A 27,003-nucleotide genomic window follows, 5' to 3' on the forward strand; every position below is an offset into this window, starting at 1 on the left:
GAGATTTGAACATGATACAAAATTAAAATCAGATAACAACAAAGGAGTATATCGTGTTACTCCCTATTTACTGTTCTTTCCAAACAAAATGGGCTAGGCTAATTTCTGGAATAGACTGCCATTAAAATTGCATTTCAGTCCCCTCTTGCCTGGAATTTGTTACAGAAATCTGGGTTCCAGGCAAAGGCTAGTAAAGTTGCAGTTTGTTGGCTCAGGGAGGAAATGTGCAAATAAAATGAAAATAGCACCATCTGATTAGGCTAGCAGTTATTTCATGCTCTAGGAAGGAACTCAACTCAACATAATGGAAGTTTTATGATAATAGACTCTTTCCCTCCTGACAGTCCCAGGTGCATCTCTAGGATTTCTAAAAGTTAAACGAAACATTAGAACAATGAGATTTTTATTTGATAATAACCTATGAAGCATGTTTCTTTTAATCTCTTTATCATGTTTCTTCTATTATTAGCCTATCCATCTTTCTAAATCATCTCAAATAATATTTTATCACATTCTGTTATAATTTATCTACTTAGGAAGAATTTGATTTTATCAAGTAAAGACAAGAGCTAAGCCTACCTCTGGGTATGCATAGTGTCTTTTGATCTAATTCAACTGGTAAAATTCTAGTTTGAGGGTATCTTGCTATCTTGGAAAGTAGTTGAGTCAAGTGAATAAAAATTTCACAAACATATTCATAGCCTTAATAGTCTCATGGAAAGATGTTTAAAGCAGCCACCTCTACTCTTTCAAGTGGGCACTGGCCTTTGATGACCTTAATCAATATTTGTAATATAAAAGTGAAGCTTTACAAAATAGATTGGTAAAATTCTAGTTGATTGACTTCTTGCTATCTCAGAAAGGGGTTAGGTTAAGAAAATGAAACTTTTAGAGATGGGTCTGCAGGCTAAAGTATGTCCCAGGAAGGTATTTTGAAGTGCCTACCTCCACTTTGTCTCCCTCTAGAGGGCCCTGACCTTTGATGACCTTCAAAAATATGCATGTTATAAAAGTGAAATCTTGCAAAATAGTTCTTCTGCTTGAATGAAACACAACAAAATTGTTTTCAGCTTCACAACTTTGCTCAATCCCAATCTATAAGGTTTTAAAGACATGCAAATACATTTCCTAAATTTTGAAAAAAAACCATTAATCCCAAGGCAGAGAAAAGGCAACTGGTAACTGAAAGTTAAGGTAAAATGATGTTTTGTCAAAATTTCAATAGTATAGACCTATCATGTAGGCAAATTTCAGGGCTCTCTAGAGAGAGAAGAAGTAGAGGAGAATACTTTAAAATACCTTCCCAAATATACTTTAGCCTGTAGACCCATCTCTGAAAGTTTCATTTTCCTAACATAACCCCTTTTTGAGATAGCAAGAAGTCAATCAACTAGAATTTTACCGATAGATCTTTCGCTCAAGTAAAGGGTAAAAGCCTAGAGTTAGGACTATTAATTACCTTAATTTGCATTGTCCAGCAAAATAAGGATTAAATCCTGTAGAATCGCTGGTTAGTGATGACAATGGTTGGATGTCTCAACAGCATCCCACTCAGTTTGCCATGGCTTTGATGACCATTCTCCATCAACGGCTCTTTTAAAGGCAGCAGTGCTGGGGGTAGTGACCGCTTTTTTGGTGAGAGAATTCCACAAACTCACTATTCCATAAGTGAAGAAGTTATTGCATAGTCTAGTGGCAGCTCTCTTCTGATACAGTTTCCGACTATGCCCCCTAGTTCTGGCAGACTGGTCAAGTTGAAATAGCTTATTTAATGGAGAGTTGTAATTCAGGAGCTTATGCATCATGATAATATTATTTTATCATATTGATAATATCATATTAAGAAGGAAACATTTTAAGACAGTAATTGTTACTTCATAATATACAAAAAATTATAGTGTACCCCTAAAAAATTATGGCTCAAATTGCAAGGTGTTTATTGAATAATCATAGAAACCCAATTCAGATAAAAAGGTAAGTAAGAATATAATATCTTTCCTACTTTCCAAAACTAGTGAGTAGGTTCAAAAACTTGTCCCACATGAAACAATAGCAAAGGAAAATAATTGAACTTTGATAAACTTCAAATTTACTTAAGAAAGATAATGTATTAATTTTTCTATTTGTAATCTCATTTTACTTTAAAGAAGACACTCTACTCACTTCTCTGTATGTTATTGTTACTCCACTTATTTTAGCTGAAGAAGATGCTAAGCCTGCTTCTTGGTTTTGTCATTTTTATACACACACTGCTGTTTTAGTATGCAGAGGTTAAGCTTCTTTAGGGACTTCACAGGGCAACCTGAGTAGGTCAGGCAAAAAAAGGAATTCTGTAAATCAGCATAGGCTACAAGACTTATGCTTGGTACAGGTTTTTGTACATAGAAGAATAGACTGATATAGTTAGAAACTTGCTAGGGCAGCTAAATTCAGGAGTTTTAGGTAGAGGTGTGGCCATTCTACAATAATATTTTTGGATAGAGTAGTCAAAGTGACACCTGATAATTTTTGTGAGGGTACATAATTTTCAACAGATAGGCTTACAATGGTGTCAACCTAAGGAGTTGTTGTAGGTTGACCAGAATAAGGTGGCCAGTTTGACTGATGAAGAACTTTTCTATGTTTCCTATTCAGACAGTAATTTCCCCAATTGTCTTTTATTCATTATGTATGATCTAAGACTTGTGTCTACATCCCTAACTATACCCAATACCCATGCTCTACCATGGATTTGAGCTTGAACTGCTGTAATAGCTCATAGAGGGTTTATTTTGTTTTACATTTATATCATGTTATTCCTTTTTGGCACAATTGTTACTTCTTCTAATGTTGTCTCATTTTACCATGGTGGACTGTATATGGGGAGAGATGTTATCCAGTACACAGAACTATCAACCTCAAGTTTCTGCTCAATAATTGTGGGGGTAATTGTGCAAGTCCAATTACATGGCTGCTCCTGTATTTGACTAAGGATAACTCATAGTTACATCCTGCTAGATCAGTTTGGGTAAGGATATGTTTTACTGGTCTTTCTACTGATCCATTTGATTGAAGTAATTTTGGTGATGATTTTGTAAGTATTATTTCCTATTCCTTTACAAATTTCTGAATTAGATTTGATGTAAATTGCAGATTGTTGTCAGAGACAAGCACACACAGGGTTCTATATCTTGGGAAATGACTCTTCAAACATGATATGATGGGCATATTCATGGCACCCAACTCTGTCACACTAAAAAAAAAGAAGAAAAAAATTGAATAGTTTTGCTCCATATTGCTTAGCAACTGTGAAACAAATTACACATTCTTTTCATTCTGAAGGATGGTAGCTCCAAGACTAAACTTATATATGCATTGACCTAGAGCTCACTGTTCCCTGATGCTGGATTAAAGAATATAAGTGAAATCCATTCCTTGCTCCAGGTGAATTCTGCATTATGCTGGGCTTTCCATTGGAACTCCTGTTGGTTTGCCAGTTTGCAAAGTGGTTGGATCAGCAACAAGGGGCTTAATATATACCTTGCCAGGTAGTTTGTCATTCCCAAAGGGTTTTTAGTTTGTCTTTAGCAGATAGGCTATGTATTTCTTTTAGTGTTTGAACCTTTCATGAATCTGGATGGATGCCATTTTTGAATATTATGTGGCCTAAGTATGGTGTGCTGTCACCTTTGAACACCTGTTTTTGCTGGTGGAAATTGACATGTTTGTGGCAGGCTCTCAGGTGCATGCTGTGAATGTTTGCATTATGTTTTTCATTTGTTTGGCCAGAAGTGATGATGACATCCACTATGACTGAAAACCTTCAAAGGCCTCTTCCATGCAATGCTGGAATGTGTCCTGTACATTATTAATCTAAAAGTATACATGGGAAATATATAATTTTTGTTATATAATTGCATATTAGAAGTGGTTGGGGGAAAAATATAGTGAAAGCACCTTCAAAATATGTTGACCACAATTTTCTGCATATTATGAAGCAAGAATCGTTTTCTGAGCATATTTCCATCTCAATAGCTTCAATTCTACGCTTTTATTAATCTAAAAGCATACATGGGAAATATATGATTTTTGTTATATAATTGCATATTAGAAGTGGTTGGGGGAAAAATATAGTGAAAGCACCTTCAAAATATGTTGACCACAATTTTCTGCATATTATGAAGCAAGAATCGTTTTCTGAGCATGTTTCCATCTCAATAGCTTCAATTCTACGCTTTTGCCAAATGAGGCAAAATAAAAGTGTCTTGAGCCTTATGCCTTTGTTGAGTTCCAATTTATAAAGTTTGATATGGTTGATATGGTTTAAAGTTCTACTGAAATGACAAGAATTCCATTTTAAATATAAGCCAATGAAAAGATATTTAACAATAAAGTTAAGATAAAATATTTTTGTCAAAATTCACATATGTATGGACTTGTCATGCATACAGGCCTTTCAGCCCAAGAATTAAGAAAATAACAGATGTAGTAGCTTTCTAATACCTTCCCAGAATATATTTTCTGCCTTGGATGCCCTATTCATCAGACTCAACTAGTTTCCAAGGTAGCAAGAAGCTCCTAAGTTGAAATTTCATCAATTAACATTCCCTGAAAGTTCCAACTTGATACTTTTTAGGCATATTTGAGATGTTATAATATCCTTCTTTGACTATTTTGAACAAATACCTGTCTCAAAACTATCTAGCTATCTGGGGATGGTCTTTAAGTTATGAAATTTGCCCATCGTTTACATGTAGTATCTGTTATTGGGAAGTTTGCATACATTTTTCGGGTGGAGAGGAAGGGTGTTGAATTATCTGCTGGAAGAATTTCCATGGTGATGGGGTTTACTTTTCAGGAGGCATTTTACACTTGGAGAATTTGCCAGTATTTGTAACCAAAATTGTTTTTATTTGTCTTACTTTCTCTTTACCAGCTCAATTTTATGTTTGGAGATGTTAAGGGTAATTGTCAAGGATAAATTTTCATAGGGATTAGAGGTATTTCCATGGGTAGATGGGCAGGAGATTTTTCTGTGAAGGTGGAGCCAGATTTCCCATCTAAAAAAAACATATCAGATATTAAATTTGAAAAAAAAAAATCAGCTAAAAGTAAAGAGCAACATTGTAACTTAAAACAAACATAAACTATTATGTATATAAAGGGGGCTACTCTCTCTTCAACACTTTGCTCTTTATGCTAAAGCTTGAATTTTGTCTCAATTCTTTAAGAAAAAGTCCCAAAACAAAAGGGCCGGTTAATTAGAACAATATGAAGCCTTTTTAAAAGTATAAACTGTGTGAAGAGCAAGGTGTTGAGGAGGAGGTAACCCCTTCATTATATTTAATAATTTCTGTTCATTTAAGTTTTAGTGTTGCTCCTTACTTTCAGTTGAAAAAAATTGTTTTTTTTATGTAAATAACAAATAAGGCTCGTTGCTCCAATGTTTTTGCCTCATTTGATAAATTCGACCCTATTTTAGAAAAAAAAATCATTCACATCAAGAAATTAAATTGACTAGAAATAGCTTACGTCCCACTAAAGGGTCTGAGGCCTGGCTAAAAGTTTTCCACAATAAGGCTTTTGCTTTGTCTTCATATGTACCTCTATCTTACTACTTTCTAGCTCTTAGAATTAGTTGTTTTTCGTTGTGATATTTTGTTGCTAGATTTTGTTTTCTTTATTTTTCTTAGGAAGTTAAAAAAACTTTTTTATTTTTTTAAGCAGTCGCCTGGTTGTTTGACCTCAATAAACGATTCCCATCAGTCAGGAGAAAAGAAAACAATTGATAAAATGGACATTGATGATATCAGAAAGAACATCAGTAAGTAATGATGCATTACTATTAAGCTGTTTCCATTTTTTAAGTATAGTTCAATAGTCCAGTTAAGATATTATTTAATTTCAAGTTTTGAGTGTTGTTATTTTAACAGCCAAAAATTGGTTCATATTATAAAAAAGCCTAAAAAGACAAAAACAGAAACAAGTGAAAGAAAAAAGAAAAAAATTCCATTATGACAAGAAAATCTACTAGCTGAATGGGTTCACTTTGAAATTGTAAGACTTATTCCCCCCTCCCATTACTGTCAATTTACAGCTAAAATATCACCCTTTTCCATCAATAATTTTTTTTGCCATTTGTTACTCTTTTTCATTGGCCTTCTGGTAAAACGTTTTATTTTCATTGTGGTAATGTTTTCCTTCTTTTACTTATACCAATTTACTTAGCCTATGCTAATAGCTTCTAAAAAGTAGTTCCATTTTGGAGTTGGTGTAAAAGGTAAATCCTTTTAATGTACATTTTACTGTAAATGTTCAGAATTTGTAAATGTCAACATTCACTGGTGAATGTCCAAAATAGTTTTTTTTTTCTGCTTGGATTTAGTCAGCATTGCCAGTCAACTTTTTCAGTTTAGTGTAACATTTGATGATGACAGGTTAGGTTAGATTAGGTGTAGTTAGGTTTGATTTTAATCCATTTCTGATAGTTATAAACAAACTTGACCTAACCTTATCTAATCAAAACTAACATGATTTAACCTAACTTTAACTTTTACCATCATAGCTTGCATAAGACTACAAAAGCTGACTCGCAAAGTTAGTTGAATTTAAGCAGAAAAAAGGAATTTTGGGCATTCACTGGTGAATGTTGACATTAACCAGATGTCAGATATTCACAGCAACATATATACTGATTTAGAAATTCTGGATCTTTGGGTATTTGTAGCTGTTGTCAATAGTCACTTTTTAATATACCTTCCACTACACTTAATCCTGTGTCCACTATTTCTCCCTTAGCATTGCCCCCAATCACTCCAACTGGTTATCCAAAAACAGCTTCTATCCTCAAACTCGACAGCCTTGCAGTCCCTGGTGTTCTGACTTCTATTGCTACTTGACCGTGCGTAAACTAGAAGTCTACAGGAGCTTATATAGGACAAATTTTATTTCTTGTTTTGATTGAGACAAAAATTGTTTATCCCCTTTCCCCTCATTCTAAGACTAAATTTTTACTTTAGAGTTCCCCTATCCCTATAGCCTTTCTCAAAATATTGCAGACATGCTGTTCAACCACCTGGATACACATATTGTCTTTCAGTTTACCCCCCCCCCCCTCCCCCAGCCAAGATTATGAATCATCTTTACCCTTCGAAACTCCCAATTTTCACCTTGTTCCCTTAAGCTGTTGTGTAGATACTGCAGAATATGTTGTTTTGAAGGCGATACTACATGTAATGTGTTTCAATTTACCTCTGCCCCCTTCCCAAACCAAAATTTAGAACTCTTTTCACTCCGCTTCCAATGCTCCCTCAAAATTTCAACTTAATATTTTAGTCATTCCCAGGATAAGGTTAATAATCGAAAAATAGGGTGCACATAGGGCCTTTTGATTTACTCAGATACATGTTTTGTTTCCTGAGGATATTCTTGGGAAGCTCCAAGATCTTGGCCTAGTGAACGATCCGTAAGAACTTGATTGAAATGCGTGAACTAATCAGGAAGAAACTTTTTTTGGCATTTTTGAGTCCTCCCCCATTCCCCAAAAAATTTGTAAAATATTCTGGACTAAAGAGCAATTTCTTAAAGGTTCAAGCTAATCAGACACCCAGGATCAGACAACCCCTTTACCACTATAAAAGCTGTATGTAAACAATGCATATTTATTGACGCTTTCGGCTAATTTGAAAAACAGAACAATCTCAAAATTTGGTCAGTTTTTTTGTGGGGCTGTAGGGGGGGGGGGGTAGCGAAAAGGGGTGGGGCTAGGAGGCCGTTGCCCTCTAGTCATTTCCAAATCTACTAGAACTTTTCGAAAGTTCTAGAACTTTCATTTCCAGTTAAATGATCCTCTTTCATGTTTCTGCAACCACTCCTTCCATACAAAATTACCGGGAGAAAAAGAAGAAACAAAAGATAAATAGAACATGGAATCCATTTTGCTCTTTACTTAGAAAGGGCTCCTGTGCAGCCTATCATGCGTGTTTTTTTAAGTCTAGGGGGGCAATTGTCTCCCCTTTCTCCAAGCTACATGCTTGGTTTAATTTCGTTTCATCAGGTGTATAGCTAGCAAGGCCACAAGCAAATGAGTATGGTAACTGTAAAGGGCTTTATTTTAGTATTTGTTTTTTTTTCTATTCTGCATATTTATTTGTTTCTTGTTCTCAAATGTGGGAAAGTTCTTGGCTATGTCAATATTTTCCTTTAAACTTAGGTTGATTCCAAACATAAATGAATTTTAATCTAAGCATGAGTTAAAATACCAGCGAGGTGGGGAGGGGGATGAGGTTGTTGGTTAGTGCGCATGACTTGTAATCCTTTGTCCTTCAGGATGAAGGCTTGAGTCCTTGTGTTGCCAATTGTATGGTTTGGAAAGAGGTCAGAGTTATGACTTTGTAAGTTTAGCCAGAATCGACCCAGCTCCAATGACTAACTAGAGGAATCCGGGGAAGGTAAATAGGAAGGGTGTGAGAAAATACATGACAGCTGGACCCTATCTGGAGAATTCGTCAAGGCTAGTCCCAGAGTCCTACCTGCTGGTGCAACTTGAATATTTTTAATGTTTATACCCTTTGACAATTTTGAATACTAAGTTTCGCATTAGAACAATTTGAAAAGCTAAAGAAGAGTAAAGAACATAACACTGAACTTTATAGTACTTACCAGCAATGCTGATCTCCGTTTCATAGCCCTTCAGCCAGGAAGTGCAATGGGGCGTAGGGGGCCAGCCATCCTCTGCTTTCATACACCTTTCCTGTTTAACTTCCCCAGGATTTCTCCAGGTACTTGTTTAGAGCTGGGTCAGCTCTGGCTGAGCTTACAAAGTCATTTCACTTATCGCTGTTCCAATCCAAATAACTAGCGACACAAGAACTCGAACCTCTGTCCTCACAGACAAAGGATTTAAAATCTAGTGTGTCAACCACTCGGGTAAGACGGCTAAAACCTTGTGATTGGCAGAAGCAGACCCATCTTCTGACTCATATGGTTTGATGAATTGAAAATTTATATTCCAATAAAGGCCCACCAAAGTAAGGAACTATAGAAATAAGATTTACTATTAAATGCAAAGCATTAATAAGCCATTTAGCTCTGGAACGAGATAGGATTAAGCCAAACACAAATGCGAAGCTCTTTTGTACTGACGAGGGAGGCACATTGGAAATATACGTAACAGTACAAACATATAGAACACATTCAACAATTGTGCAAACTTTTAGATTTCTCGGGAACCTGTTCCCTAACACTCTCCTGTACATGCTTGTGTTAATAAAATAGTGATGAAATACAAAAATTGTATACATTAGACTGATAGAATAATTTGTGTTTCAATGTGTCATACGTGTGTGGTTTTACAAAATACATAAATAAAACCAGACTGAAAATGAATGTGTCCACGTCAACATTCGACTTATGGCCTGGTCAAATTAGAACAATATCCACTTACTTCAACAGTAAGATGTAATTTTAATCCTTTAGTTACGTCTGATGTCATGGAGAACACTTTTCCTGACTTGGATCGACAATGCCATTGATTTAGCACCATCATAAGGATTACAAAAGAATGTTTCTTTGTGATTTTTGTGTTTTATTGCTATTAAGTAAAAACAAAAACAAGTATTTTTAACGAAAAGTAAGGAGCAACATTAAAACGAAAAAAGAAAAGAAATTACTTGGTATATGAAAGGGGCTGCTTCCTCATCAACGCCCCGCTCTTTACGTTAAAGTTTGACTCTTTCTGTTAACTCTACTTTTTAAAACAGTAAAAAACTTTAGCGTAAAGAGCTGGGCGTTGATGAGGAAGCAGCCCCTTTCACATACTAAGTAATTTCTGTTCGTTTTAAGTTTTAACGTCGCTCCTTACTTTTCGTTAAGAAAAACTTGTTGTTTTTTTTTATTTAATTTCTGAACGTTTTTGAATCATTGCATGTTTTGATTTTGGCTCTCCGCAGATGAATAATTCTTCGCGCCACCCCAACACCTAGCTGGTGGGGGCGCTTCGCGCACCCCCCCCCCCAAGCCCCTCCGTGCGCGCAAGTCGTTACGCGCCATATTAGTTACGCGCCATTGTAGTTGTGTCTCTGTGTGCCACCTGTGAATATAGATATAGATATATATATATATATATATATATATATATATATATATATATATATATATATATATATATATTTAACTACGTAAAACTTGCGAATGTACAACATTCTTGGCTGTCCCATTGTCTGTGCATATAAATAGATTGTCAGGTTTACCGACTCTTGAACATGCAACATATAATTGTCCATGGGAAAAACAATCTGTATTCAGATCTATACCTCATTATTCTAATGATTGCCCTCGAGCTTTGTTGATGGTGATTGCTAATCGAACATTCCCTGTGTCCCTGTCGTTATTTATATATCCCCCTGTGCCCTCGGCGTCCCCGTTGTTGTTGTTTCCCTGTGTCTCGGTCGTCATTTGTGTCCCGGTGTCCCAGTCTGTAATTTCTCTTTGAGTGTCGCGGTCGTCATTTATATTCCCTGTGTCCCGGTCGTCATTTTTGTTCCGGTCGTCATTTGTGTTCTGGTGTCCCGGTCTGAAATTTCTCTTTGAGTGTTCTGGTCGTCATTTATATTCCATGTGTCCCGGTCGTCATTTGTGTCCCGGTGCTTTGTTGATGGTGATTGCTAATCGACCATTCCTTGTGTCCCGGTCGCTTTCTCTTTGAGTGTCCCGATCGTCATTTATATTCCCTATGTCCCGGTGTCCCGGTCGTCATTTGTGTCCCGATGTCCCGGTGTTTAATTTTGTCAATCAACAAACATGACGTCAGTCGACACACAAACATGACGTCACTCGACACATAGACACACAGACAACTTATTTTTATATATATAGATGTCCCGGTGTCCCGGTCGTCATTTGTGTCCCGATGTCCCGGTGTGCAATTTCGTCAATCAACAAACATGACGTCACTCGACACACACACACACACAGACAACTTATTTATATATATATAGATAGATATGAGGGGGCTCACACCCTCGTCAGTACCTCGCTCTTTACATTAAAGCTTAAATTTTGTACCAATTTCTTAAGAATGACCCCTGAATCACAAAAGCCGTAGAATAAATAGTTGAAATTACTGAAAATACTTTAGCGTAAAGAGCGAGGTATTAGGAGGAGGTGAGCCCGTCATGTGCGTAATAATTTCTGTTCATTTTAAGTGATTTTAATTCCGCTCCTTACTTTCAGTTGAAAAAACTTTTTCATATTTATTTTATTCATTGTTTTTTTTATAATGCTAGAAAATCCTGTGCTCGCTTCATGGAAATTTTCTTCCCCCATGATAAATTCCTCCAAGGAAAGTTCCCCTAACATATCCCCCTCTTTTCACCCCCCCCCCCCAACCAAAAAATCCCCCTGAAAATATCTGTACGCTTCCAAATAACCATTACTATATGTAAGCCCTGGTCAAAGTTTGTAACTTGTAGCCCATCCCACGGGGACTGTGGGGGAGTAAGTCGTCCCCAAAGACATAGTTATAAGGTTTTTCGACTACGCTGAATAAAATTGCTATCTCAGAATTTTTGGTCTGGTGACTTTGGGAAAATAATTAGCGTGGGAGGGAGCCTAGGTGCCCTTCATTTTTTTTTGGTCTCTGAAAAAGGGCACTAGAACTTTTCATTTCCGTTAGAATGAGCCCTCTCGCAAGATTCTAGGACAATTTGGTCGATACGATCACCCCTGGAAAAAAAAACAAACAAATAAACACGCATCCGTGATCTGCCTTCTGGCAAAAAATACAAAATTCCACGTTTTTGTAGATAGGAGCTTGAAACTTCTTCATCAGGGCTTTCTGATGCGCTGAATCTCATCATGTGATTTTCGTTAAGATTCTATGACTTTTAGGGGTTTTCCCCTATTTTCTAAAATAAGAAGTCTAAACTTATTTAAACTTATATATCTAAAATCAGCATTAAAATGCAATTCTGTTGATGTAACTATTGTTATAAAAATTTCGTTTTTTAGAGTTTTGGTTATTATTGAGCCAGGTCGCTCCTTACTACAGTTCGTTACTACGAACTGTTTGATAACTTCTGTTTTATTATTGCAACCGTTCCGCTTCTATTGGTCCCCGTCTTGTTTTTCCTGAGTGATCACAACAATTATTTACGGACTACTGAAACCTTTTCGTCTCTTTGTCTCTCTCTCTCTCTCTCTCTCTCTCTCTCTCTCTCTCTCTCTCTCTCTCTCTCTCTCTCCTCTCTCTCTCTCTCTCTCTCCTCTCTCTCTCTCCTCTCTCTCTCTCTCCCTCCCTCTCTCTCTCTCGCTTACTCACTTTCTCTCTATTTCTCTCCCTCTTTTTTAGTAAGTTAGTTTTTGAATAATATGTGTTTCCCCCTCCCCTCGTTTACCAGTCATGGAGCTTTTGTGTGGATCAGCGCCTTTTATTTTTTTGTGAATATATCTTTTGTTGTATACTCATTTCCCAAGATCCTATGTTTTTGTCGGCCCTTTTAAAGTTTTCTTTATTATTCTACTATTTAACTATTAAGGTGATGAATTTGTTCTCCTTCGTTCTATTCTCTCGAAAACATTTAATTTTTCCAAAAACTGAAACCTTTCATTTGACTCGTAAACACTGTAAAGGTGTTAATTATATTTATTTATTTTATCAAGTTGTAAGAAGATAATAGGCTTATCTGGATATAATTTCAGCTACAAGTAGATATACTGTAAGCCTAGAAGGTGCATGAGTGTCATCCCTCCCCTTTGTCACTTGTTCTATATCTTAGATAGTGTGTTGAGCTTAAAAATTCAATGATGCAATTTTGTGGATTTTCGCGCTTGATAAATATATCACTTCGTGAGCTATTTCTAAACTTACGTTTACCCTTATTGTATGGTACATAATAATTCCCATCCCCTCCTTAAGTGTCGTTCATATTTATTTATGTAATTCAGTATAGGGCATCATAATTTGAGACAATAGTAGGTAATGACTATTCATAGGTGTCAGTTCTTTTTCAAATATTCAGCACGCTATTAATAAATAAGTAAAGAGTCAAGTGCGTCCCATGTATTATTATTATTTTTATTCTCTGGTGAGTTGCAGCTCAAGTGGTAGTCATGAAAACTTGGGAGGGGACTCTTTCGATTACAAGCAGAAAAATCTGGTACTTTTCTTGGGAATTTCTTACAGTTCAAAAGGACCCCAAGGCACAAGAAAAAAAAATTAAAATGTGGTATCCTCCTTAAATGGGTCCTGAAAAGAGGGCCAAAAACTACTTCTATTTGAACAGCTTGAAAATTTCTTTCTTAAGCTGTAGACCACTTGGACTCTAATGAAAATAATCAAGTTTGGAATTGCAAATTCCACATATGTGGAACCCACATATGCAATTCCAAAATGTAGAATTGCAAAATTCCACATTTTTGTAGATAGGAGTTGAAACTTCTACAGTAGGGTTTTCTGATGCGCTGAATCTGATGGTGTGATTTTCATTAAGATTCCTCTGACTTTTAGGGGATGTTTCCTCCTTTTTAAAAATCAGGTAATTTTTTTCAGGCTCGTAACTTTTGATGGGTAACACTAAACTCTATGAATCTTATATATTTGGAATCAACGAAATAAGCTAATCATTTTGATGTAACTATTGATATAAGAATTTCCTTTTTAGAGTTTCGGTTACTATTCACCCGATTCACTTCGTACTTACACTTTGTTATAACGAAGTGTTTGATATTAATTCTTTGAGTGCCCCTCCCCCTGGTCTCTTTTATAAACAGTAATCATGATACTTTATGCTTTAAGTGATTTTGTATCTCTCAACATAATTTTATCCAATGTTCATCTTTAAGGTCAAATATTTTTCCAGCTTAAAAACTATCTCTTACTTCTTTTTTTTAGGAGGGAAACTTGCAAGTTTCATGTCAGGGATAGGATTGGATATGGATAGAACTATGAATGAGATCACCCGATTTGCAAAAGTTCGTCCAGTTCTTTTCATCATGATGGCTTCTATTGGCGCATTTTCAAGTATTCCAATTGGTACGTTTTTGGTATTCATGGTGATTTCACTGGCAACTGCATTTATCTCCTTTTTTGTGGTTGCAGGTGAGCCTATCCTATCTTATATCTTGAAATTCTTATTCTTTCAAACGTATCTTGTACTCGTCTGTTTTTGTTTTTTTTTTTGTTAACAAATGTTTTTTGTCATATACAAAACTGATACAAAGAAACTGATTAACGTAAATAGAGCCATGTATCTAGCTGTTGGTTTAAGGATCCACTGTAGCAGCTCGTAATTACAGCTATCAAACAAATCATTACCGATACATTGAATTTCTTTTAGATTTATTATTTTTTTTTTGTTTATTTATTTTCAAATTTTGCATCTGAACTGCCAGAGTAAGGACCTATCTTTTTTTTCTCTTTCCCTCTTTAGGTGATGCTAAATAAAGGTTTGCCACCTCATAGGATTGATGTTTGACGACCCACGTCTTTTTTTCCTAAAAAAGGTGGGATATCCGGTGCCAGTTATGAAGCTATGAGAGCAGCTCAAGATCTTCCTCACTTAGAAAAAAAGGTCGAAAGTTTTCCCCTTAACTTACAGCCTTAATTGTGGCTGTCCTTTACCCACGTAATATATATCTATGATTATTACTGGTCGAATCACCTAAATAATAATTTATGTAGACTCTTTGTCGCTATGTAATCCTTTAAATGTAGACTGTATTTAAGACATGAATAAACTCAAAAAGGTCATAATAAACAACAGGAATTCAGTTATGGAGTCATTCTTGATTTTTTTTTTTTTTTTTTGCTCTTTAGGATCAATTAAGTATTTGAAAGTTTTATTCATTTCTTGCGAAGCTGCAAAAAAAGCGCCCAGGTCAATGCCTGCATTAATAATTTAGTAATAAAATCGGAAAACAAGGTTTAGTTTTCAAAACTGAAAAATACATGTCATTTGTATTTGTTGCATGCCAACTCTGAAGGATTAATGTTCCAAGAACTATTTTATTTTCAGGTTTGCTCCTGGGATTTGGAGCGCTAATGCTTGCAATTGCTTTGGTAGTCGTTGCTTGTGTGGCCATACCGCCTGCGTTGATGCTGATATCATTCTATTTGGGAACTGCTGCCATTATGAAATTGACATCTTCCTGCTGGTCCGCTCTCCAGGGAAGCCATGTCCCGGGTTCAAAAAACTTCGAGCCGGTCCCCCTTTTTCCTGGTATGCTAATAATGTTGCTCCTATTAATTACTATTCTCAGTAAAGCAGAGATGACACACCAGCCTTTATGGGTTTAGTAGAACAATGTTATTGAAAATAATAATTTTTTGTATAATAAAACTACAAAAGCAGAGCTTGCGAGGGTGTGCTAAAATAAAAAAAGAGTATGGAGTATGAGACCATTTACCGAAACCAATAGAAAAAATAAACAACGAAACACTACAATATAAGTATAAAACCCCAAAACAACACATAAAAAATACAGAAGAATACAGACAAATGACCCATTGAAAATGTAGTTAATCTGTTTTCAAAGCATACCTATCGAGCAACTTCACACGTAAATCAGACTTAAAATGGTTAAAATTACCATTATTCTTAATACCATTACTAAGTTTGCTCCAAAGCTTGGAAGCTCCATAAACAAGAGAAAAAGAAGACCTACTAGAAGCAAGTCGAGGAACCTCAATATTTCCTCGCATTCGAGTATCGTGTTGGTGAACATCTGACCTCTCACAAAATATACCTACAAAACAATCTGAAAGGCTCTCATCATGATACTTATATATAAAAGTCAAAGTGTTACGCAATCCGGCTGCAGGCATTATATTTATTTCACTATTGACCAACCTCATGGACTCCCGATTCCCCACACCACAAAATACTTGGATAGCGTTATTCTGGATCACACGGATTGGACGAAGTAACGAGGGGAAAGTACCAAGCCATATCGAGGAACAATACAAAATATATGGGTGAATAAGGGAAAAATATAACAACCGTAAAATATTTGGGTGGGGGAAATATGTTTTAATTTGCGTATCATACCTAAGTGACACGACAGTATTTTAGAAATCGAATTCACATGGTCCTTAAATTATAGGATTTCATCAACGTTATTCCGAGGTACTCGGTGAACCGTGTACGTTTGATAATTCCCCGCTTTTATGTCAGTTCAGTGATCCAAGGATAAAAGTCAGAGATCTATAAAAAAAAAAATTGACTTACCTATATTCAGGTCAAGGTAATTGATTTTTAGCCATGTGCATATCTTGGTCATTGCTGCATTTAATGTTGACATAAGCAGTTGTTCCGTAGGGGCATCACACATCAGCGTTGAGTAATCCGCAAATAAGGGCGCAGTGACCTGTGTTTTACTCGGACCATTATCAACAAAATCTGTGATTCTGGGTAGGGCATTAACAAAATCAGGTAGATCATTAATAAAAATTAAAAACAGAGTAGGACCCAATACGGAACCTTAGGGAACCCCACAATTAACACAACTTTCACTAGAAGAAATTCCATGTAAATGGACATACTGCTGTCTATTCTGAAGATAATTACGAAGCAAACTTAAATTTTGCGCCCCTTAGTTCGTAGAATTCACATTTTCTTAATAATATACGATGGTCAACAGCGTCAAATGCCTTTACCAAATCCAAGAACACACCAGCTACCCTAAGTTTCTTATCAAGCGCTTCATTAATTACCGAAGTTATAAACGAAATAGCCATTTCGGTTGTTCTACCTTTCCTGAAACCGAATTGATTTGGATGTAAAAGTTTATGTAGTTCCACATGCTCATATATTCTATAATTAAGACATTTTTCTAGAAAAGGGGAAATAACAGGTTATAACGAAATTGGTCGATAATTCCCCTGATCGTTCTTGTTACCACCTTTAGAAATAGGGGTTATTCTTGCAATTTTAAGACAATTAGGAAACTTACCTTGTTTCAGGCAAGCATTAAAAAGGATGGTAAATATTTTTGAAATCATTGGCAACGCTGTTTTTAAAACAAGAAGATTAATGTAATCACTCCCAGCCGAAGTACTTTTCATCTCGAAGATTATCTAACGAATTTCATCTTGTGGAACAGGTCTTAGATAAAATGATACATCAACAGGAGCCTCCATAAAAGTCTCAAGGGGAACATCAACATCAGAAGCTGCTGTAGTGCGAGAAAGTCGAGCCCCAACATTTGCAAAATGCTCCGACATGGCATTACAGATATCTTCTGGTTCACTTAAAGCTGACCCATCGCGAGTAATAACCTCATTAGACAAAACAGAATCTTTCGAAGATATAACATGTTTACTAATTTTCCATGTTTTAGCTGGGTTACCACAAGCTTTTTTAAACTTACTTTCAAAATATTTTTTCTTAGTACATCTCAGGAGTTTGTTAAGAGCATTTCTGTTTTTTTTTATAAATTCATGTGCAAACTGGATCATTTTCATTCCTTACTGAATTTTTATATAACTTATCTTTCGTATTGATGCAACGGAGCAAACTAGGTGACAACCACGGCTTTTTGGGTTCCTTTTTACTTGACCATGTCCAATCATCAATACAGGTTTGAATCAAAACTGAAATCAATGTATCATAAAATCTTTGAAAACTTTTATTTATATCGTCTGTATTTCCAATCAGTATCTGAAATCTCCTCTTTAAACTTCTCAAGATTATTCTGGTTTAGCACAGGGAGCGCACTCATTTTAAATCTGGAACCTTGCTTTCGTAGAATACAAAGTTTAAAACTTATAGATACATATCTATAGATATAGATATGTTACAATAACTCCTGGATTCGAAAAATTTAAATTAGAAAAAATATTATCAAGAAGTTTTGACGTTAATGCTGTAACGCGCGTACAAATATTAATAGTAGGGAACAAACCGTATGACATGCATAGCTGTAGAAAATCCATAGGAGTATTCGAATTCATCTCATGCAGGTCAATGTTGAGGTTTCTCCAAAATTGTCAAACTGTTCGTGGTAACGAACTGTAGTAAGGAGCAACTCGGCTCAATAGTAACCGAAACTCTAAAAAACGGAGGGGTTGGAGGGGGAAATGGGAAATCTTGAAAAAACGCTTAGAGTGGAGAGATCGGGATGAAACTTTGTGGGAAGAATAAGCATAAATCCTAGATACGTGATTGACATAGCTGGACTGAATATGCTCTCCTTGGGGGAGTTTGGGGCGGATGTGCTAGTTTGAAAAAATTAGAAAAATTGAGGTATTTTTAACTTAAGAACGGGCAACTGGATCTTAATAAAAGTTAACGTTTAGAAGGAACTCATTTCTCAAAGCTCTTATTTTAAATCCTGAACAGATCTTGTGACATTGGGGGGAGTTGGTGGGGGAAACCGGAAATCTCGGAAAACGCTTAGAGTGGAGAGATCGGGATGAAACTTGGTGGGTAGAATAAGCAAATGTCGTAGACATGTGACTGCACACATTGACTTGATAAAGTCTTTTCCCCCGATTCGACCATCTGGGGGCTGAAGGGAGTGGAAAAATTAGAAAAAATTATGTATGTTTAACTTACGAGTGGGTGACCAGATCTTAATGAATTTTGATATTTAGAACGACTTCGTGTCTCAGAGCTCTTATTCTAAATCCCGACCGGCATTATGCCTCTGATTTTCCATTTAAATCCATTCGTTGATTCTTAGAATTTTGCTAGAGCTCCTGCCATATGGTTCTTCCGACCTCGTCACAAGTGCCTTATGAGCTCTTAGCTCTTGTTCAGTCTTATACAAGCTTTGACAGTAAACGTTAAAGCTGGGTTAGGTTAGGTTAAATTAGGCTATAAATGTCAGAAATGGGCTAAAAAACCAAATATAACCCAACCTAATCTAACCTGTCACCATCAAACCTTGTATAAAACTGAAAAAGTTGACTGGAAACGCTGACTATGTCCAAGGAGAAAAAAAAATATTTCGTCCGTTCACCGGTGAATGTTGACATCCATAAATTTCGGACATTCACGGTAACATATATATTATCAAGCAGTTCGTAGTAAAGAACTGTAGTAAAGAGCGACCCGGCTCAATAGTAACCGAAACTCTAAAAAAAAAACAGAATTTTGATACCAATGCTTACATCAAAAGAATTGCATTTTAATGCTGATTTTTAAATATACAAGTTTCATCAAGTTTAGTCTTACTCATCAAAAGTTATGAGCCTGAGAAAATGAAGTGTACAGACTTTTTCAGGTGGGACTTCTTAGCGTTGGGGTGGAGGTGGGCTGGGGGGAAGGGGTTACTTGGGAGGATATTTCCATTGAGGAATTTATCACGAGGGAAGAGAATTTACATGAAGGGGGTGCAGGATTTCCTAGCATTATTTAAAAAAAAAACAATGAGAAAATAAATGATTTTTTTCAACTGGAAATAATGAGCAGCATTAAAACAAAACGAACATAAGATATTACATATATAAGAGGATTCGTCTCCTCCACGATATCTTGCTTTTTACGCAAAAGTATTTTTTAGTAATTTCAACTATTTATTCAACGGCCTTTGTGATTCATGGGTCATTCTTAAAGATTTGACGAGGGGGTCAACCCCCTCATGCTCGTAATAAAAATACACAAATGTAGAAATTTGTTGCGTAAGTTAATTCGTAAGGTACGCATGTTTATTACTTACAAAAACTTTCGTAAAAAATATAGTTGCATTTTTAAGTAACCAAAAATTGGAGGGCAACTAGGCTTCCTCCCCACTGCTTTTTATCAAAATTGTCCGATCAAAACTATGAGAAAGCCATCTAGCAAAAAAAAAAGAATATGCAAATTTTGTTTTAATTATTCATTTGCGGTGAGCCAAAATCAAAACATCCATTAATTCAAAAACGTTCAGAAATTAAATAAAAAAACAAAGTTTTTTTTACCTGCAAGTAAGGAGCGACATTAAAATTTAAAACGAAAAGAAATTATTCCGTATATTAAAGGGGTTGTCCCCTCCTCAACACCTCGCTCTTTGTGATAAAGTTCTTTTTATTTTTTTTTAAAGTAGAGTTGTAACAAAGAGTCAAACTTTAGCTTAAAGAGCGGGTTGTTGAGGAGGGGACAACCTCTTTATTATACGGAATAATTTCTGTTCATTTTAATGTCACTCCTTACTTGCAGTTAAAAAAACTTAGTTTTTTTTTATTTAATTGTAAGTAAAGAGCGATGTGGGCAAAATGATTTTTTTTTACCAGGGCTCGTAGAAACTTTGAAAAGGGCTGATTCGGTTAAAAATTGAAAGGGCTAGTATCAGTGGTAGATATCCCCTCCCACACCTCGTATTTTCCCAATATAAATCTAATAGAAATTTTGAGATGGCCATTTGTTGTCGTAGAAACTTTGAAAAGAGCTCATTCGATTAGAAGTTGAAAGGGCTAGTTTCCTTTTTTAATGGTCGAAAGTAATTGGAGGTTAACTAACACATCCCCTGTGCCCACTATTTCCCCAAACATATCCAATCAAAATTTTGAGATAGGCATTTTGTCCAACGTTGTTTAAAGGTCCGAAATTATGTCTTTAAGGATGACAAATACCCCGGAGCCCCCAGGGATATGGTTGTAAGCTATACCCTGGGGGTATAAAAGGTTTATATAGAAATGGTGATGGTATAAACCTCGGAGGGGGGCTCCGAAGACATCCAGTCAAAATTTTTAGATAGTCAATTTGTTCAACTTAGTTGAAAGGTCTGGGAAAATGTATTTGAGGATGACATCCCCCCCCTACGAGCCTCGGGGCAAGGTTTGCAAGTTTTGTCCTTGGGACATATAAGGTTTCCACAGGAAGATTGATCATATAGACTTCGGAGGGGGCTTATTGGATTTCTAATCAAAAGTTTTAGTGCCCTTTCTTGAAATTCAGAGTGATGTGTGAGTGGATATTCCACCCCCATACCACTTGTTTTTCCAAAACGCATCTGATAGAAATTTTGAGATGGCTATTTGTTGTCGTAGAAACCTCGAAAAGTGAATGGAGGGGAACTAACCCCCTCCCACGCCCACCTTTTCCCCAAACACATCCAATCAAAGTTTTGAGATAGCCCGTTTGTTCAATGTAATTAATCAGAAGTTTTAGTCCCCTTTTCGAGATTCAGAGTGATGGGAGGATGGATACCCCCCCCCCCAACCTCGTATTTTCCCGAAATGCATCTGATAGAAATTTTGATATGGCCATTTGTTGTCATAGAAACTTCGAAAAGAGCTCATTCGATTGGAAATTAAAAGGCCTAGGGCCCTTCTTCATAATCGAATGTTATTTGAGGACAAATAAGCCCACCTCCAACGCCCACCATTTCCCCAAACACATCCAATCAAAATTTTAAGATAGCCATTTCGTTCCAAGTAATTGAAAGGTCCGGAAATTACGTGTTTGAGGATGACAACCCCCTCACAGCCACCAGGGCAAGGGTTATAAGTTGTGCCCCTGGGGCATATAAGGGATGTACAGATAGGAAGGGTATATATGTATACTAGCTGTTGGGGTGGCGCTTCGCGCCACCCCAACACCTAGTTGGTGGGGACGCTTCGCGCCCCCCCCAAGCCCCCCCGCGCGCGTAAGTCGTTACGCGCCATATTAGTTACGCGCCATTGTAGTTGTGTCCCTATGTCCCACCTGTGATATATATATATATATATATATATATATATATATATATATATATATATATATATATATATATATATATATGTTTTTAACTACGTAAAACTTGCGAATATACAACATTCTTTGCTGTCCCATTGTCTGTGCATATAAATAGATTGTCAGGTTTACCGACTCTTGAACATGCAACATATAATGGTCCATGGGAAAACAATCCGTATTCAGATCTATACCTCATGATTCTAATGATTGCCCTTGAGCTTTGTTGATGGTGATTGCTAATCGACCATTCCCTGAGTCGCCATCGTCATTTATATATCCCCCTGTGCACCCCGGCGTCCCCTTTGTAGTTATGTCCCTGTGTCCCGGTCGTCATTTATATTCCCTGTGTCCCGGTCGTCATTTGTGTCCCGGTGTTCCAGTCTGTGATTTCTCTTTGAGTGTCCCGGGCGTCATTTATATTCCTTGTGTCCCGGTGTCCCGGTCGTCATTTATATCCCCCTGTGCCCCCCGGCGTCCCCATTGTAGTTGTGTCCCTGTGTCCCGGTCGTCATTTATATTCCCTGTGTCCCGGTCGTCATTTGTATCCCGGTGTCCCGGTCTGTATATACATTCGTTTTTTAGTTTTGTTTTTCTCCTTTATTTTTTTCCTTTTTTCTTTTTTTCTTTTTTAGTTTATTTAGATTTTTAGATTTTTTAGTTTTTTTATTAGTTTTTAGTTTTTTTTGTAGTTTTTACCATTTTTTTAGTTTTTTTAGTTTTTTTTTTTTACTTATGTCCTGGTCGTCATTTATACTCCCTGTTTCCCGGTCGTCATTTGTGTCTCGGTGCTTTGTTGATTGCTAATTTATATTATATTTATATTTATATTTTTTATATTTATTAATATTTTTTTAGTTTTCTTTTTCTCTTATTTTTCAGTTTTTTCCTTTTTTTTAGTTTTTTCTTTTTTAGTTTTTAGTTTTTTTTTGTTTTTTACCTTTTTTTAGTTTTTTTAGTTTTTTAGCTTTTTTAGTTTTTTTATTAGTTTTTAGTTTTTTTTTAGTTTTTGCCTTTTTTTAGTTTTTTCAGTTTTTTTTAGTTTTTAGTTTTTTACCTTTTTTTAGTTTTTTTTAGTTTTTTAGCTTTTTTAGTTTTTTTTTCTTTTTAGTTTTTTTTGTAGTTTTTACCTTTTTTAGTTTTTTTCTTCTTTTGTATTAGTGTGAAATAATTCAGACGTCATATGCGGACAAACACGACGTCACTCGACAGACAGACAGACAGAAATAACCCACAAACAACTTATTTTTATATATATTTATTCATATTTTTTTAGTTTTCTTTTTCTCTTTTATTTTTCAGTTTTTTCCTTTTTTTTAGTTTTTTTCTTTTTTAGTTTTTAGTTTTTTTTAGTTTTTTACCTTTTTTTAGTTTTTTTTAGTTTTTTTAGTTTTTTAGCTTTTTTAGTTTTTTTATTAGTTTTTATTTTTTTGTAGTTTTTGCCTTTTTTTATTTTTTTCAGTTTTTTTTTTAGTTATTAGATTTTTACCTTTTTTTAGTTTTTTTTAGTTTTTTAGCTTTTTTAGTTTTTTTTTCTTTTTAGTTTTTTTTGTAGTTTTTACCTTTTTTAGTTTTTTTCTTCTTTTGTATTAGTGTGAAATAATTCAGACGTCATATGCGGACAAACATGACGTCACCTGATCCACACACAGATCCACACACAGACAACTTATTTTTATATATATAGATAAGTTTCGGAGGGGGCTCATTGGATTAGTAATTAGAAGTTCTAGTGCCCTTTTTAAGATGCAGAGTAATCGGAGTGGACACCCGTCGTATTTTCCTGAAATGCATCTTAAATGAAACTTTGAGATGGCCATTTGCTGTCATAGAAACTTTGAAAAGGGCTCATTCGCTTGAAGGTTGAAAGGGCTAGTGGCCTGTTTAATAGTCAAAAGTGATTGGAGGGTAACTACCCCCTTCCACGCCCACCATTTCCCCAAACATATCCAATCAAAATTTTAAGATAGCCATTTCGTTCAATGTAGTTGAAAGGTTCAGAAATTATGTATTTAAGGATGACAATCCCCCTATCGCCCTCGGGGCAAAGGATGTAAGTTATGCCCTGGGGGCATATATGGTTTATATAGAAAGAGTGATTGTATAAACTTTAGAGGGGGCTTATTGGATTGGTAAACTGTCGTCTGAGTGCCCCTTTTAAGATTTAGAGTGATCAGAGGGAGGATACAACCCCCCCCCCCCCCACCTCGTATTTTCCCGAAATGCATCTGATAGAAATTTTGAGATGGCCATTTGTTGTCGTAGAAACTTCGAAAAGAGCTCATTCGCTTGGAGATTGAAAGCGCTTTTGTTCTTTTTAATAGTCAAAAGTGATTGGAGGGCAAAACTAAGCCATCCTCCCACGCTCACCATTTCCCTAAGCACATCCAATCAAAATTTTGAGATAGTCATTTTGTTCAACCTAATTGAAAGTTCCAGAAATTGTGTCTTTGAGGATGACAACCTCAAAATTTCTTATTTCAAATTTTCACAGTCCTCGGGGCAACGGTTGTAAGTTATACCCTGGGGGCTTCTAAGGTTTTTATAGAAAGAGTGGTCGTATAAACTTCGGAGGGGCTCGTTGAGTTGGTAATCAGAAGTTCTAGTGTCCTTTTTTAAATCTGGAGTTATCGGAATGTTGCATATCCCGTCGTCTTTTCACATCTCATATTTTTCTGAAATGTGTCCGATAGAAATTTTGAGATGGCCATTTGTTGTCGTAGAAACTTCGAAAAAGTCTCATTCGATTGGAAATCGAAAGGGCTAGTACTCTTTTTATTAGTCAAAAGTGATTGGAGGGCAACAAGAACCCTCCCCCCACGCCAAAGAATTCCTAATTATTTAATCAGTCCAAAGAAGTTAAGACTTTTTAATCGTATTTTATTTATTTAATTCTTACAATAAATAACCGAGTCAAACCCAAAACCAGCAGTGACCATGAGTAGGGCTGACATCCCCCATGCCTTCTCAGTACCGCAGTATAATTTGTGCTTTACTGAAAAAAATAAATGACCGTAGATTGTCAGTTTATTTTACATATACTGGTATTTCCTTAAGGTTTTGATAATTTTTCATTTGTGAAGGGAAGAAATGTGAAAACTTCTCAAACATATTTTGTTAATAAATTAAAAAATAAGTCTTTTTCACTTCAAAAAGTCAGGATCAATGTGAGAACTTAGAAAGAACCGAAATTATAATACATATAATTAAAAGAGCCACCACACCCTTCATCTCTTGTTGTTTCTGCTAAAATTCCACTAGTACTTTTTTCTAAAAAATTTAGAATGTGAAAAAAGAGTAAATTTGTAATTAACAGTGTTGCAGTTGGTAATTGTTTTACAAAAGATTTAAACTGAAAATTACATTATTAGAAGTAAAAAAAAACAACTGGTTAAACTTTTCATTTTCAGAGCATCGCCATTAAAGTAAAGATTAAACGCTTTATCACACTGATATTATGTTACTAAGTCATTATTGAAGCATTGAGACAAAACAAAGCTCGGTCTAGGTCGATGAGCTATCTCAGAATTTTCCAAAAATTATGAGATAGCTATTCAATTTATATCTAGTCAGAAGGAACCGTTGATGTCCTAGTTATGCCTTCTAAGAGCCTTTGATCCATTTAACTTCTGTGAAGGAAAGAGAAGTGTGGTTTCAAAATATTTGTCGTTAGTATGTGCAGTAAAAAGGGATGTCGGATCCCAACTAGACTTGGTTGGCAGTAACAGCTATTATTATACTTATGCCTGTTTATTGTATGAATCTGATTTGGTGGAAGGTGGAGGAATGTCATACATTTTTTGCTGAGAGAATTCATTCATGCTGGCCGACAGCTGCAGCCGACAGTTATGGTGTTGGGTGCCCGTGCTCACTTGAAGTGTCTTTGAGGGAAGGGTTTTGTCATCTGTGTTCATAAGGATTGCCTTTTGGATCCCAATTAAATCTGATAGGGATCTGCACAAAAGAAAATTATTTTCCCCTTAAAACTTACACCGATCGACATTGTCGCTTGTGCTGTTCCGCAACTTTAACCAACGTGGCACCGAAAGCTTGGTTAAAAATTAGTCTCTTATGTGATTTAAGTGATATTTTACAATTCTCTTTCATCACAATGTCTTCCAAGAAAATCTGTCTGTTGGAGTTTATTCAATGAGACAGCATGGAGGATGATGAAAAATTCTCTCCGAAACTGAGAATATTTAATTAATATTACCGGTTGAAACATAATGTACAGAAGAGCATTGCTGAGTACTTACTAATTTTTTTGCGATTTATTAGCACTGTTTTTTTTAACCGTTGGTTTTTTTTCTGTTTAACTATTTTCCAAGCATAACAAAAATTTCTGCTTTTTGTGTACTGCTGATCTTCCAGGCCAGAATTTGATACTAATGCTTATTCTTCAGCCTGCGGGGCGAATCTTGTGGAAGCAACATCTGAGCCACTGGGGGGTTTGCCTTTCCATGTCAGTGTTAGCCTAATAACTAGTAGAGTTTGAAAGTCTTCTGAAAGTCTAAAAATATATTCTTGTCCTTATTTAGTGAGCCGTAAACCCACTTAACTTTGCTGTTTCTTTTTCTTTGCTGGAAATGCTCATCTTTTTTCTGTATTAACAGGACAAGGGGGATCCAACAAGATAGAGCTACCGGATTACATGAAGAGGGGAGAGGGGGACAGTCAACCATTGAAGCCGGAGAACCTGAGGAACTAGAACGAATAGCTGAAGTCGAAGATCCTATCTTACTCCAACCTTTGGACAGACATGTGATTGTTGACAAGAAAACTGATAACAGTTGGACTATTTTTCTAGAGTGTTTCTTGATTTTGCATTGGTTAGTAATTCAGACAGTCCTTTCTTATGGATTTGATTCCGGAATTAGTCTCTCTCTTCTTGTTATTCTATTTGTTTTCTTATTGAGAAAGTATCTGTAACATTATTGCTGTACTACCAATTGCTTGCGGCGTGTTTATACTTGTGTGACCTGTTGCTCGCCGGTAATGGACTGTTCCATGTTATACGTTCCCTTTTTTATGATTGAATAAAATGATGTTAGTAGAGATTTTTTGAAATTCAGTTTATATTTAAGGAGTATAAAATAGGCCTTTCAGAAAGTGATAGAATGAATCAAATAGCAACAGACAATTTGGAATTCGGAAAATCTCACCGTTTGGATTTCTTCTTGTTCGTTAAACAGAAACAGACTAGGAAAACCTTTCAGTTTTTCTACCTTTTCCTTGTCTAATTAAAGTAGTTCTGACCGAAAGTTATGTTGAAACGGATGTAAAATGTGAAACGGATGGCATTTCCAGAATTCCATGTTCCCACACTAAACAGAGGGACACCCAGGATTTGGCTCTCTCGGGACAAAATGAG

The 27,003-nt window shown here is 35.9% G+C and overlaps 1 protein-coding gene across 1 annotated transcript; it reads left to right on the forward strand.

Annotated features, from left to right (window-relative positions):
- Positions 1-26,689, forward strand: LOC136029492 (uncharacterized). Its single transcript, XM_065707929.1, has 5 exons — positions 1-46; positions 5,704-5,803; positions 13,871-14,077; positions 14,994-15,197; positions 26,246-26,689. The coding sequence occupies exons 2-5, from the start codon at positions 5,773-5,775 to the stop codon at positions 26,338-26,340; spliced, it is 537 nt and encodes a 178-aa protein (XP_065564001.1). The 5' UTR covers positions 1-46; positions 5,704-5,772; the 3' UTR covers positions 26,341-26,689.
- Positions 26,690-27,003: the final 314 nt, after the last annotated feature.

The sequence above is a fragment of the Artemia franciscana genome, chromosome 1, assembly GCF_032884065.1.
Source record: "Artemia franciscana chromosome 1, ASM3288406v1, whole genome shotgun sequence".
Classification (NCBI taxonomy): Eukaryota; Metazoa; Arthropoda; class Branchiopoda; order Anostraca; family Artemiidae; genus Artemia; species Artemia franciscana.

Excerpts from the sequence above, each read along its gene's own strand:
- LOC136029492 (XM_065707929.1), top strand. The coding sequence starts at position 5,773 with ATGGACATTGATGATATCAGAAAGAACATCA. Across the intron at positions 14,078-14,993 it reads CTCCTTTTTTGTGGTTGCAG|GTTTGCTCCTGGGATTTGGA; the intron begins GTGAGCCTATCC and ends TTTTATTTTCAG. Across the intron at positions 15,198-26,245 it reads GCCGGTCCCCCTTTTTCCTG|GACAAGGGGGATCCAACAAG; the intron begins GTATGCTAATAA and ends CTGTATTAACAG.